The sequence below is a fragment of the Scardinius erythrophthalmus genome, assembly GCF_964197995.2.
Source record: "Scardinius erythrophthalmus genome assembly, chromosome: 6".
Taxonomy (NCBI): domain Eukaryota; kingdom Metazoa; phylum Chordata; class Actinopteri; order Cypriniformes; family Leuciscidae; genus Scardinius; species Scardinius erythrophthalmus.
This window is the reverse complement of record NC_138226.1, coordinates 3,514,908-3,529,717: the sequence shown is the minus strand read 5'-3', so window position 1 is coordinate 3,529,717 and position 14,810 is coordinate 3,514,908. Positions and strand designations below refer to the sequence as shown.

General features: G+C 36.3%; 1 protein-coding gene across 1 annotated transcript in view; it reads right to left on the bottom strand.

The window, feature by feature from the left end:
- The window catches only part of tanc1b (tetratricopeptide repeat, ankyrin repeat and coiled-coil containing 1b), a 188,425-nt gene that overhangs the window by 19,259 nt on the left and 154,356 nt on the right, over positions 1–14,810 (bottom strand). The window contains exons 15-18 of the mRNA XM_081367934.1: positions 14,171–14,293; positions 8,371–8,607; positions 3,826–4,008; positions 1,642–1,720 (exon numbers count right to left, since the gene is read on the bottom strand). Coding sequence (XP_081224060.1) covers positions 1,642–1,720; positions 3,826–4,008; positions 8,371–8,607; positions 14,171–14,293 — 622 coding nt within the window. The remainder of the gene's footprint in view (positions 1–1,641; positions 1,721–3,825; positions 4,009–8,370; positions 8,608–14,170; positions 14,294–14,810) is intronic.

The following is a 14,810-nucleotide window of genomic DNA, read 5'->3' as shown; positions in this document are numbered from 1 at the left end:
GATGATTTCAAAGGAATTAATTCATTTTATTTTGTGTATGAAAAAAAAGTCTTTATAAAAAATATATATTTTTATAGATATTACACGGACAAATCTCTTAAAGCTATATTTATATAAGATTTCGTTCATTTTCATGACTTTTACAGGCCTGGAAATTAATAACAAATAAATGAATTTATTCATTATTATAAAATATAAAAATATAAGAAAATACATTTTATTATTTCCCAATGATTTTTCAGGCCTGGAAATAAAAATATATAAATAAATAAACAAACAAATAAATAAAAATAATTTAAATACAAATAAAAAAGGATAAATCAAATAAAAAATATCTCATTTTAAATTATATTTAAAGGTGAAACTAATATATAGACTCATTACATGCAAAGTGAGATATTTCAAGCCTTTATTTGTTATAATTTTGATGATTATGGCTTACAGCTTATGAAAACACCAAATTCAAAATCTCAGATATGTTGAAAATGTTTATAAGCTGTAAGCCATAATCATCAAAATTATAACAAATAAAGGCTTGAAATATCTCACTTTGCATGTAATTTCCTATATAATATATTAGTTTCACCTTTTAAGTTGAATTACTGAAAGAAATTAACTTTTGCACGATATTCTAATTTTTCGAGTTTCACCTGTAGAGTTCCCATATTTTTATACATTTGGTATAGCGTGCTATTGTTTCCTTTTTGGACCTTTAATCAGAAAAAACAAATGTCATATTAGAAAACTTTATTTATAAAAAAAAAAAAAAAAAGACACTACCTCAACTTTAGTGTTAATTTACTGTACAAGCCAAAGGAAAACCCATGTTAAGTGAGAAAGTGTCTGGTTTCAGGTCTTCAGAGGTGAACGGCTGCCTGGGGAAAGAGCTGTGATGCTTTAACACTCTTATCTGCTGAATCTCTGTTTGGGTTCAATATCTCATGTCCCTGTAGAGTTTAAAAGTCCTCCTGCAGTCTGTTGACTTCCTCAATGCACACACACCACAAACACACACACATACATGAAGCTGAGATATGCATGTTTCCATGTAGCCCCATGCTATGACAAATCAAATCTCCTTGATCTTTTGCGAAAGAAAAGACATCCTTGTACTATGAAACATCCAGCAACTTTCTATCTGATACTGTAAATCTCACCAGTGAAAACAGAGCATTCACTGAAACTAAACTATAAAACTTGCAGTATGCAACTTTCAGACACCAGATGGATGAGTGAATTTCAACACGATCACCCACATTTGCACGTCAAGTATGTATACCTTGAATGCAATGCAAGTCTCTTTTTAGATAAAGCATCTTCCAAATGCATAAATATGAATGTTAAAGACACAGCAGCGAAAATAAGCCTTTTAATAAGGGTCAAAGGATGCAAAACACTTCAGTGACATCATGACACATCATGTTTTGAGCAAAGTGGGATCTAAGTGGACCTCAGGAACAATACAATTAAATAAAAATGCATTCTAAAAGGCCATTAAAGTGATGTCCTGCTGTTGAATACATGGGCTAAAACACAGTTGGTTTTGAAGGGTCAGGGGGAAGGGATTTCTCCCTTCATCTGAATAGCTGAATATGTTCTTGTTCTTATATTGTTAAATATATATATAAAAAATGACCGTACCTGTTTCTCCCCACAGTGTGTCATGGGTATCAATCTGCACCGCCAGTTCATTATTCAACATCAACAAGCCTTCCAGCACCTGCCAAAACACCATCTCACAATAAATCAAACGCAATACTGGAACAACACAACAAACAAAGACTCTGAAACGTCCCCAGTGGGCAGCATGCAACACTTAGGGACTGAAATCAGGGTTTAGAAAGGGCATATGAGAGGATCATCTGGAAAGGGCATCTGGAATTGTGTTTTTTTAAGTGTTTTTGTGTAAATACATTTTTTGGAATTTTAAGTTACATTGCTAAGTTATATTTGGGGGGGGGGGGGGGGGGTTATCATGCATAACAAATTAATATTTGTAATAAAAATAATGCAAACTCTACACTACTGGCAAGATTTGCAATAAGTTAATTGGGGATCTTAAATGCAACCATGCAAATATCTGGGCTGAGCAACAGGAAGTTAACTGAATATGCGCTGATGCTGTCATAATCTCAACAGAAAGTAAAACACACAAGAGCTGAAGGTTAAAGGCTCAAACAGCTGGAGATTAGAGACCGGTCTGTTGCTATGGCTGATCTGCATCCTCACAACATCTATTACGATTTATACTTCAAGGTCTTGTCTGCACACACACACATTCATATAAGTGTGTATACTATGCACAATAGTTGACATACTCTTGTGGCTGTATGTAGGTGCACACAAATGGTTTCAAAGAGGTCCTATTAAGCTTTTCTGCATCTTTTTGCAATGTTGCTGTATTTCTATGTGGGATAAAGTGTGGATCATTTATGATTGCTGTAACAAAATGCATTCAATGACTACTTTCAAATTACACAAATTCTTTCTTTTCTCACTTCAAAACAACCTTGAAGTACCGACAGGCCAATTTTCACATGCTTACACACTCTTTTCAAAACTGTTATACTTAAAGTTCAAAACCTAACATAATGCAAAACTGAATAAGACAGCAATTTGGTATATTGCTATAGTAATAACCCATTGCAATATATTCTAAATCTAAAAAAAAAAAAATGAAAAAAAAAAAAAAAAAAAGATATAGCCGAACACCTATACAGGCGTTAGTCTTTTAATTTCATTACAATCTACACGAAAACATGGACCATGTAACATTTACTGCAGTTACTGAGTGTGATTCTTGTTTTCATGCCTGTTTGTTAGTGTTTTTAGGTAATTGTTTTATAAGTGACAGTGTGTTTGCTGGATAACAACATTTGTTAGTGTTATGGAAGAATGAGTGGATTTGAGACATGCATGACGTGTTTTGATAGTTTTAGTGCATTTTAAATGTAAAATGAACCGCTGTGCCAAACTGAAGAACTGTGTGAAGAAGAGTTTTGAAAAAGTGACCCAACTACTGTGAAATTGATCTTATTGATTGTAAAAAAACAAACTGTAATATCATTGATTTGTCTGCACTGACATCATCAGATAGAGCTGCTTTTAGGCAGAATCGAATTTGTTTCATAATTGACGAATTTTGCAACATCATCAGTTATTAAACTGAACTGAATCAACATTGAACCGACTTGAGCTGGATCACTACAGCAGAATTTGAATTTGTCTCATATTTGATGAAGTTTGCATTATTGATTCTGTTTTTTAACTGTGAAGCTGCTTTGAAACAATCTGTATTGTAATAAAGCGCTATAGAAATAAAGCTGACTTGACAAATGGTGATATATTCATAAAGGCAAAAAAACAGCTCTGAAAACACTGATTGTGAAGAAAACATCCACAACAACTCCCAAACAGTGAATAAATCAATATCCACTGCTATGGTTGACAACATAAGAGTAATCAAAATGATACTGTATTCTAACAGATCATTTATTGTGTTATGAGATCTTCTGCATTATTTACATTTACGTTTGATGCCGATTTGATTTTATATGTGCCAGCTGTAGTTGTTCAGTAGCAACTAGTGTAGTTGAGCATTTATTAATTATTTTTATTAAATAAATGACTCAAGTGAAACATTTGACACAAAATGGGCGACACACTGTGCGTTTTTAAGTGGTTAGAAAAACTAATTGCCCTCATAAAAGGCAGAAATGCATCTTAATAGCATCTAAAATGCATCTAAAAGGTTTTGCCATTGATACGTGTATGTGTGTGTGTGTGTGTGTGTGTGTGTGTGTGTGTGTGTGTGTGAGAGCTCACATGAATGTGTCCCATACTGCAGGCTGCTATGAACCCCTGCTGCAGGGCTTTGTTCTTCAGGCTCAGGTCATGTTGACCCTCACTGCTCCAGCTCAGCTCCAGCAGACACTCGATGACCTCTGAATGACCCCGCAGGGCTGCATGCACCAGCGCACACTGGCCACTCTTGTCCACGTGATCCACCTGACCACAAACGGCATGTGTAAATTCATATCAATATGCATGCAACATGAATATATGCATCTCACAGATAAGTCTCAGGTTAGCGGTATCGATTAAGAGTCAAAGAGAAATCAAAAACATATATATATTTTTATTTCTTGTATTTCGCATCTTCTCTAGCTTGCTTCCTAATCTAGTTCTCTAATAAATCTGCCATTGTATATTACTCAAATTTTTGGCTCTTTGGCATATTGCTTTTTAACCCTCTGAGGTCGACAAACGCGCCGGCGCGTTTTGCTGGATTTTCTCCACATTGTAGCACTTTAAACTTAAATTTCTCCGTCATTTATGGTCATACAGAAAAAATAAATATAAAAAAAGAATCTGTGGTATTTCTACTTTTGTATGTGTCCACTTCCAATCAAATCAAAACATTGTGCTTTTGTAAAATAAGGAAAAAAAACAGTGTGTGCGTTCTGCCTCTCCGTCGCGGTGAACTTTTTTTTCTTGAGCACGTCTATAAACTGAAACAAAACTCAGCGAATACTTGTTACACATTTATGAGCCATACACCTTTATAAACATTTAAGTGTGTACTTTTAAATGATCGGATTCAAAACGAAAACAAATATTCTCTGTTTAAGTAATTTGTATAAAACCAACAAGATTTCCAGCTTCTCAAACGCTTCCTAATTATTTTTAATTCGGCCACGCCCACTCGCGCAAAAGATATTCACATGCAAATCTCCACATGGAACGCGATCGCCCTCATTACCTCAACAACAAAACACTTCACTTCACTTTTCGTCGAGTTTGAAAGACGTGCCTGAGCTTACATTGGATTTACATCAGAAGGAGAAGAACGATATTTGAAGACAAGAAAGATAAGGTAAGAAATTCTTACATATTAGTTTGCTATTGTTGCATAAATTTCACATTGCAGTTGAACTGTTGCTAGATATATGGTGAATATTATAATATTTAGACCCGTGTTTACTGTTACTGTGTTTGTGGATATCTGCTCAAACGTAGATAGGCTATGTATATGGTAGGCCTAACCATAATGTTTTATATTTGATCGCAATCGCGTTTTAATGTATCATATTTTTGATCGCGATCGCGTTTTAATGTATCATATTTTTGATCGCGATCGCGTTTGAATGTATCATATTTTGGAAAAGCAAAACGCTCCAAACGGCTTCATGTTTTTACTATTATCTCATTTCATATTATCATAACGAATGGAAACATTTGAAGTAACATGATAATCAATATATTTTTCTCTAGCTTAGTTGTTACTGAAATCTTTTTGAAAATATATATAGGCTGCTATATTGTTATTATTTTATGCAGCACTGCGCATAGCCTATACCTACAAGGCACAACAAACCTGGTGTTCATTATATATTGTTGGAAACATTTGTGTGAGTGTGTGTATTCTGTGAATTTTAAAAAGCAACTTTAACAAGAAAAATCTAAAATGTATTCCCAAAATCGTGCAGGCCTTTCTCTTGATATCAGTATGTTCACTTTTTTTTTTTTCAGGGCCCAGATGCCACTGAGTCCTGCTGACTTCAACATTCACAGTACATGTCTCTGTACATGAACATGGTAAAGTGAAAATCAAACACCTTAGAAAATGAAAGGTATGTACAATGTTTTTAGGAATGGCACAAAGGTCTCTTTCTTCAATAAGTGCTTTTTTGTTGTGTATCTTTAGATTATGTTGTGTTGTAAATAAATCCAAACAATTTTAAAAGCCATTCTTTTTTAAATCTCCTCATTCTTTGTGCAAGGTTGGTCAGAATGATGGGCCCTGATAAGCTCCTAATAGGGCCATTAGGGAGGTTCTTTGTCTTTCTCAGGTGTGGAAAGCTTTCATATTAATGAGGTGATCCGCCCCTTCGCATATTGCTTTCTAACACAAAACACGTCGTAAAATTTTTAAATCAATATATTGTCTTCTCTGAATGAGCAGTCAGGGTGATTCTCACATCGTTTTGGAGCAAATATTCTAGGCTACGTGATACAATTTTCAAAAGTCTTGTGAAGAAATAATCAGTATGGGTTTCATGACCTTATTTCAGTGAGAATTTATTTTTGTATTTTCACAAACCACGCATAAATGTCATTATCTCAAAACTACAAACTTTTACATACATGCTGCTGATATATTATTGTAGCAGAGTTTGTGCTGAATACAGTGTAATTAGACTTTAGCCATGAAAATGTCACAAGTAACAGAAATAACCACAAATGTCAGAGCATGTCAGAACACCTCCAGGGCCCAGAAAACAGCTCAGACCTCAGAGGGTTAACTCGCTTTGGATAAAAACATCTTCTAAATTCATAAATGCAAAGTGAACCCTGTTTACTTTGTTAATACGCGGTTCTGCTGTTATTGGGAATGTTTCATTTGTGCATAATATTTCCAATGGCAAATTTACTAATTCAACTAATCGAATGGATAAAATAAAGTCCTGCCCAACAATTTTCTTGTTGAAATATCCTGTTTCTCTGAACATTTTTAAAGGGTTTTTAATGAATATTTAATCATATAAAAATATATTAGCAAATAATGCATACACACACACACACACACACACACATAAATATATAAATATATATAAATATATATATATATATATATATATATATATATATTAGTGGTGGGCCGTTATCGGCGTTAACGCGACTCTTATCGTGCGATAATAAAAATATCGCCGTTAATCTATTCCCCAAGTTGGGTTGGGAGATGGCTCTACTTCACAAGCTATGATGACGCAATCTACCCACGGCCGCGAGGTAAACCCGGCTGCAACGCATATTCGTCGTCATCTTAAGTAAACACGGCTGAAAGTGAAAGCTGCAACGTCCATTATTTGGACTTGGTTCGCATTTAAGCCGTCTGACAAACAACAGCAAACTATCCGAGTGTGTGGGGTAACGGTAAGTTAACACACGACTAATCCGTTCTACCACCTCAAATTCAAAACGAAACATGATGTCACTGAATAATACCAGCGCGCGCGTATTATTCTCATTCCAATATATCTGAGTGGTGTAACGTTAACACATAATCTCTGTCTACGCCCGATTTTAAGAAGCGTTGTTGTGTTTCTTTTTAACTGAAAAGACATCAGTTAGACAATATTATAACTTTAAATTTGGGGTTTCATAAGCTCAAAGCTATAATAAACATTAGACCTACTTAAGATCTCTGCAGCTAGTGTACTTAAATTTTATTTATCTGCAAAATGATGTCTCAAAACTACATATACCCTTTAAAAAAAATACATTTAGCAGTTGTTTAGCAGGGTCTGTGTAACCTGTTCTGAAATGGTTTTATTATAATATACTGTATATCGTTATCGCATGAGGCTGCAATGTATATCACAATATGGATTTTAGGCCATATCGCCCATCCCTAATTGATAGCCTATAGTAGTTGATAATAACATAGGCCTAATGTTGCCTACGGACGGTAACAGTACAGTAGTAACCTTTTACAGTCTATGAGTAGAACAGCTTTCTCAAGCAGTTTGTGATGCATTTTGGAAACAGGAGATGAGCCCCTGGTCTAATGCGCCACCTGGCTTGAGAAACCCGTTCTCAAAGACTTACTTTTATAGGCATTATTTGGGTAGCACACATATTCTGAATGCCTTCGGCAGAATTCAAATGAGCCATTTTAATCTAGATTAATTTCAAAATTAATCTAGATTAAAAAAATTAATCTATGCCCACCTCTAGTTTTTTATAAGTACATGTTCCTATCAATGATCCAATAAAGATGAAAAACTGCACTCTCTAGTTATATCTCATATGTTTATTCATACCATGTCCACACAGACGCGTTTCAGCCTAAACCATCATCAGTGTGATCCAGGCAGTGCCGGCGCGTCCCTCCTTCATTTTACAGTCGAATGGTGGCTAGAGCGGCTCCAGGTTCAAAGGTCAATACGGAATGGATTAATCTGCGTTATTTTTTTAATGCGTTATTTTTTCTCAGATTAATTAATCGAAATTAACGCGCTATTTTGACAGCCCTAATATATATATATATATATATATATATATATATATATATATATATATATATATATATATATATATATATATATATATATATATATAAAGGAGGTTGAAAGTAATGTTTTTTTTGTGAAAATCTGAGTGTGCATGTCTAAGTAACTACGTTATGGAGAAGATAATTTTAATTCAGCTAATTTATGAAAGTGAAAAGTAACTTGCATAACTCAAATATTAATGACTACATATACAAAGTAATGCATTTCTTTACTCATTACATCAAAAAAGTAATTGATTATGTAATGCACATTAATTGTGAACACTGAAAATAAATACATATCTATACTCTACCTTGGCTCCTCTCTTACAGAGAAGACTGACCAGCCCCAGATGACCAGCGGCTGCCGAGTAACACAAAGAGCTCATGCCGTTCTCTGAAACCACGTCCACGTTTGCTCCGAACTCCAGCAGCAGCGCGCCCATCTCCTGATGGCCCAGGTGGGACTGGACACAGAGGACCGGGGCGTTGTTCAACACCTCTGTACGATAGTTGACATTCGCTCCACCCAGCATCAGCAGACGGCTCACCTAGAGACAGATACGAGACGGCTTAGAGACTGACAAGTGATGTATGAGAGCTCAGATTATGTTTATTATGTGTCTGAATCAAGAACTCCAAGACATCATTTAGTTTTCTTTCAGACTCTTCAACCAAATCCCTAAAATCGACTTTGATTTTCAGTCGTTCGGCGCTGTCGGTTGTCATTTATCTTCAGCCAGCCCTCATATTGTGTCTTTCTTTGTAAAACAATCCCTCATCCTGTGTTTAAAGTTCACTATGAACAAACTGCTGATTGGTAAAGCATGCTGATCACAATTCACAGACTCATTAAGAGCTCCAGCGCGAGGCGGCACATTGTGTCCCAGTCATTAATCAGCCTGGATTCTGCTTTTGATAAGCGTATGAATAACAAACGTTTAATCAGCAGCGGCTGCGCGGCCCCAGAGGCTTGAGAACGCCTGGAAATGAAATTTGTTTTATTTACCAAAAACCACATGAGAATGTTTAGACTCCACCTTGAGGAATAGAGAGAGAGAGAGAGAGAGAGAGAGAGAGATGGAGAAGAAGAGGCGAAAGATAAATATAAAATAAAGCTGCACACAGCAATTACAGGGGCCAAACTCAACTAGCATTCACTGATAGAAATGTAAAGAATTCAAGGACGACTCGTTTACATTGAGAGGAGAAAAAAACATACATTTTACAGTTTGGTACAAGCGAGTTAGCAGGAACTGAAAACACCATATTTAATCAACTTGCAATGAAAGAGTTTAAAGGCTATGAGAAAAAAAAAACATCCACCCAACACATAAGTAAAATTTGAACTGATGGTGGCGCTAGTAGCGTTTTACTGTGATAAATAAAATGCGGTATATAATATATTAAATATGTATAGCATTAAAAAGTAAACAAGGATTATTATTTTTTTACTTTTAAGTATATTTTCCCCAGAATTCATTCTTATAACACCACAAATATGACCATGTACAGTATAATATATATATATATATATATATATATATATATATATATATACACACACACACACACACATACATACTCACCTAAAGGATTATTAGGAACACCTGTTCAATTTCTCATTAATGCAATTATCTAATCAACCAATCTCATGGCAGTTGCTTCAATGCATTTATGGGTGTGGTCCTGGTCAAGACAATCTCCTGAACTCCAAACTGAATGTCAGAATGGGAAAGAAAGCTGATTTAAGCAATTTTGAGCGTAGCATGGTTGTTGGTGCCAGACGGGCCGGTCTGAGTATTTCACAATCTGCTCAGTTAATGGGATATTCACGCACAACCATTTCTAGGGTTTACAAAGAATGGTGTGAAAAGGGAAAAACATCCAGTATGCGGCAGTCCTGTGGGCGAAAATGCCTTGTTGATGCTAGAGGTCAGAGGAGAATGGGCCGACTGATTCAAGCTGATAGAAGAGCAACTTTGACTGAAATAACAACCGAGGTATGCAGCAAAGCATTTGTGAAGCCACAACAATTAAATGCCACGGCCTACCTGAGCATTGTTTCTGACCATGTCCATCCCTTTATGACCACCATGTACCCATCCTCTGATGGCTACTTCCAGCAGAATAATGCACCATGTCACAAAGCTCGAATCATTTCAAATTGGTTTCTTGAACATGCCAATGAGTTCACTGTACTAAAATGGCCCCCACAGTCACCAGATCTCAACCCAATAGAGCATCTTTGGGATGTGGTGGAACGGGAGCTTCGTGCCCTGGATGTGCATCCCACAAATCTCCATCAACTGCAAGATGCTATCCTATCAATATGGGCCAACATTTCTAAAGAATGCTTTCAGCACCTTGTTGAATCAATGCCACGTAGAATTAAGGTAGTTCTGAAGGCGAAAGGGGGTCAAATACAGTATTAGTATGGTGTTCCTAATAATCCTTTAGGTGAGTGTATATATATATATATAATTTATAGATATAATAGTTTTTGTTGTAGTGTCATAAATGTATGGTGCATTATAGTAATTATTCATTAAAAACGCAAAAATAAAACGTATTATTGCATTATTATAATAATTCTGATTTAAAGGGTAAATGTGCTTTTTTTTTATCATGAAAATGTCACAATGCAAATTTTAATAGCCCTAAAACCAGAAATAGAACTCAGGTAGAGAAAGTTCATTGGATCTGTCATTGTGAGCAATGTGTGCTTGCAGTCTATAGTGTTCAAAAGAAGACGCATTGGGAGGAAGAACCGTAAGGACGAGGACATTTAAGATGAGGATGAAAATAAAATCACTTTTGCTTTGAGCTAAAATCCATCATTCCTGCTGATAATTGCTCTGGAGTCTCAGTGCAGCGGCCGTCCTCTATTACACACACAGTCCAGCTCAGAGGAATCATCTGAATGACTTTACTTTAAATGACCTTAACTAAAACGGTTTGGTAATTACTTAAAATGTCAAGTGTCCTTTCCTACATTTATTGGTTTTATAATCTTCGCATCAGACCGATGGAGTGAAGACATGCGGAGTTAATCTGACAGAGGATTTCAATGTTTGATCGATGCAGACAATCACAAGATTGTTTTGCATCACAGCAATGTGAAACTGTATTCAAATATCTCAATGTCAGTCGAAACGTTCTGCTATCAAACTCAGTGATAAGAAGAGCTCATCAGTGCCCGGGTTTGTTAAATACAGTTGCTGAAATTCATTTACATACACACATCTATTATATAAACACATTATTGAATAAATGAAGTGACATGCCTGAACGCTGGACTTCAGCAGTTATAATGATCATGTCTCATTATAAATGTTTGCATAAGGAGCTTTGACAGGGAAGATGAGTAGGGGGTCAAAGGTCATAGGCAAACACTGCATTCTAATTGGCTCTCTTTGAGCCATATGTGTAGATACAGTTACACATCAACACCAGGTATTATATGAAGAACACAACTACAAACAGTCTAAATGCATTTAAAGGTACTACACTATGTAAACATTTTTTAATAATGAGTCAATATATAATTTATGTCACTCGCCAGTTTGTGTCTCGTCATATCCGTTAATAGAGAAAAGTTGCTGCTTTGACGCGTGTCTGGTGTGAGCGGTCAGAGGTTAGTTGAGTGTGTCTGTGTGTGTGGTGTGAGAGGTCAGAAATTATTTGATTGTGTGTGTGTGTGTGTGTGTGTCTGGTGTGAGAGGTCAAAGGTTAGTTGAGTGTGTCTCTGTGTGTGTGTGTGTGTGTGTGTGTGTGTGTGTGTGTGTGTGTGTGTGTGTGTGTGTGTGTGTGTGTGTGTGTGTGTGTGTGTGTGTGTGTGTGTGTGTGTGTGTGTGTGTGTGTGTGTGTGGTGTGAGAGGTCAGAGGTTAGTTGTCAAAAAGAGCCGGAAATGTTGACATGGAGCACCTAAATCTCCAAACTCCAAAGAATAACCAGTTTTAAACAAACGGCGAACAGAGGAGAGTCTGCAGGAGAAAAGAGAACGAGACAGAGCTCGTAATAAAACAAGAACCAACATTGCCGTGGCTTTTTGGAGATGGCGAGAACTGAGGGATTTGAAATGGGGTAAAAGCGACGCCGAGATTATGGTGTTTTATTGCTCAACAGGAGATTAGGGTATTTTATTGAACAGATAAATTGTCATATGTCGCTCTATAACAGAAATCAACATCTAAACTGTTTATCCCCGGTTTCACAGACAAGGTTTAAAGGGGTGGTAAAACACGATTTCACTTTTCTAACTTTAGTTAGTCTGTAATGTTGCTGTTTGAGCATAAACAACATCTGCAAAGTTACAACGCTCAAAGTTTAAATCAAAGGGAGATATTTGCTTTTAAAGAAATCAATTTCTAAGAACTACAGAAAACGGCTGATAAGGACTACACGACATTCCTGTGGGCTTGCTGACATCACTAAGCCCAACATTTACATAAACCCCTCCTCTGGGAACACAATACATAAAGGGGGCGAGGCCATTTTATGTTGCTTTGGAGAAGAGTTGTTGTGGTAGTAGAGTGTCGTTGCCGCTATGCCGTCGAAACGCTGTTATTTTCACCCAGATTGCAGGTCCACTTTGTTCAGTCTTCCTAAGGACGGTTACAATTTATTTTTAACTCGGTCCCTCATAATTATAATCCAAATGTCGCTCTCTGTGCTGCACATTTTCCGGAGGAAAGCTTCCTCAGTCTACACGAGTTACAATGCAGGATTCACACAATGGCTTGTCCTGAAAGATCGAGCAGTTCCAACTTTAAAAACAGAAGCTGTTGTTTACGAGCCACAAGCTGTAAGTATGATTTTTTCGTTGATGAGTTTTCCTGTAATAGTTCGTATTGTTGATTGTACGTTGTAGCGAGGAAGTAAACGAAGGACAACGCTGTTTGTCTCCACAAACCAGTTTGTTAAATGCTAACGTTAATTCATACTTATCCGACAAACACATACAAACTTGTGTTTAATATCACCAGCGCAGCGAACTTGGAATGTTCGTGGTTGTTGTTGTTTATGTGATCACTGTAAATTATTCTTTGATTATAGCTTTTATGTATTGTTTATCTACAGGCATGCTAAACATGGTTTGTGTTTGATTTGGCTACTGTTGTAAAGCCAATGTTTAGTGTTCGTATTGGGTTAATAGTTCTGGCGACAGATATTTAGCTACAATCGTTTTAAATATACAAAAGTAACAGTGTCATATAGCGATCACAATAGATCTGCAGTCTTAAAAAAAAACATACCTTTCTGAAACGTCCTTTAACAGCCGTTCTTGAACAGGTTCTGCTCGATCCTCTCCACTGACATTCTCTGGGTCTGATTCGGGCTCAAACTGGTATGGGAATATTAATGCCGTTGTTTACTGAAGCACAAACTACCGGTGAGGGTAAGGGGCTTTCCGAAACAACGTGCACTTGGCGGTTAGCGAATCACAACACACTGGGCCAGCTAACCAATCTGAGCCCATTGCGTATTTTTGAGGGCGGGGCTTCTTAGAACCAGGAAATCATCCGACCGTTTTTACAAGGAGGGACAGAGCAGTGTAGAATAATGGTTAAATATGTGAAAAATAATGCGAATTTTAAAAAACGAAGCATGAACACATGTTACAGTGCACCCCACAAACACAATCAAGCCTTCGAAAAAAGGTGTTTTACCACCCCTTTAAGTCTAGCCCCTGACTAAAAATGCATGTTTGAGCAGTTTTAACTGAAAGCAACTTGCACCGACAAGAAACTTGCATTTTGTCTCAAGATGGACATCAGTAATGTGTTTTTTCTTTCTAAGGCACATTTGTAAAAGCTACCTAATTAAACTAAAGCCTAATCCTGGCTTAATCTAAGCCCTGTCTGTGAAACCAGGCCTAAATCTCCTAAACCCAGTAATGAATGTTTTATGAGCAGTAGGATAATCATATTCATCCTCACAATCACGCAGAGCCGAAGCACAACCAAAACAATGTTCTTCCAAAAAATACAGTTCAGTTTTTTAACCAATAGAGGGCCAAAAAGTTAGATAGTGTACCTTTTCAGAAAATGGAGAAAATTAATGGGCAAAAAAATCTGTAATCAAGAGCGCTGAAAACAGTGTGTGCTGACCTTGACATTGGGTGTGTAGAGGTTCCTGAGAGAGGCCAAAGCAGCAGACAGACCATCAGTACTACAGCTGATCCATAAGGCCTGAAGAACACTGGACGACACACCGGTCTTCTTACTCAGACCCTTCAAAGGAACACACACACACATCATAAATATTATGTATAATATTATATAATAAATATTTATGATACATTTATCTGTATCCATATTATAGTTAACTTTACATTTTAGAGTCTTAAGAGATGAATAACAGACAGAGAGGCTGAAAGAACGATAGACAGATAGATAGATAGATAGATAGATAGATAGATAGATAGAAAGAAAGAAAGAAAGAAAGAAAGAAAGAAAGAAAGAAAGAAAGAAAGAAAGAAAGAAAGGCTGGCAGACAGAAAAATAGAACGATAGAACGATAGAACGATAGATAGATAGATAGATAGATAGATAGATAGATAGATACTGATAGACAAATAGATAGATAGAAAGAAAGAAAGAAAGAAAGAAAGAAAGAAAGAAAGAAAGAAAGAAAGAAAGAAAGAAAGAAAGAAAGAAAGAAAGAAAGAAAGAAAGAAAGAAAGGCTGGCAGACAGAAAAATAGAACGATAGAACGATAGATAGATAGATAGATAGATAGATAGATAGA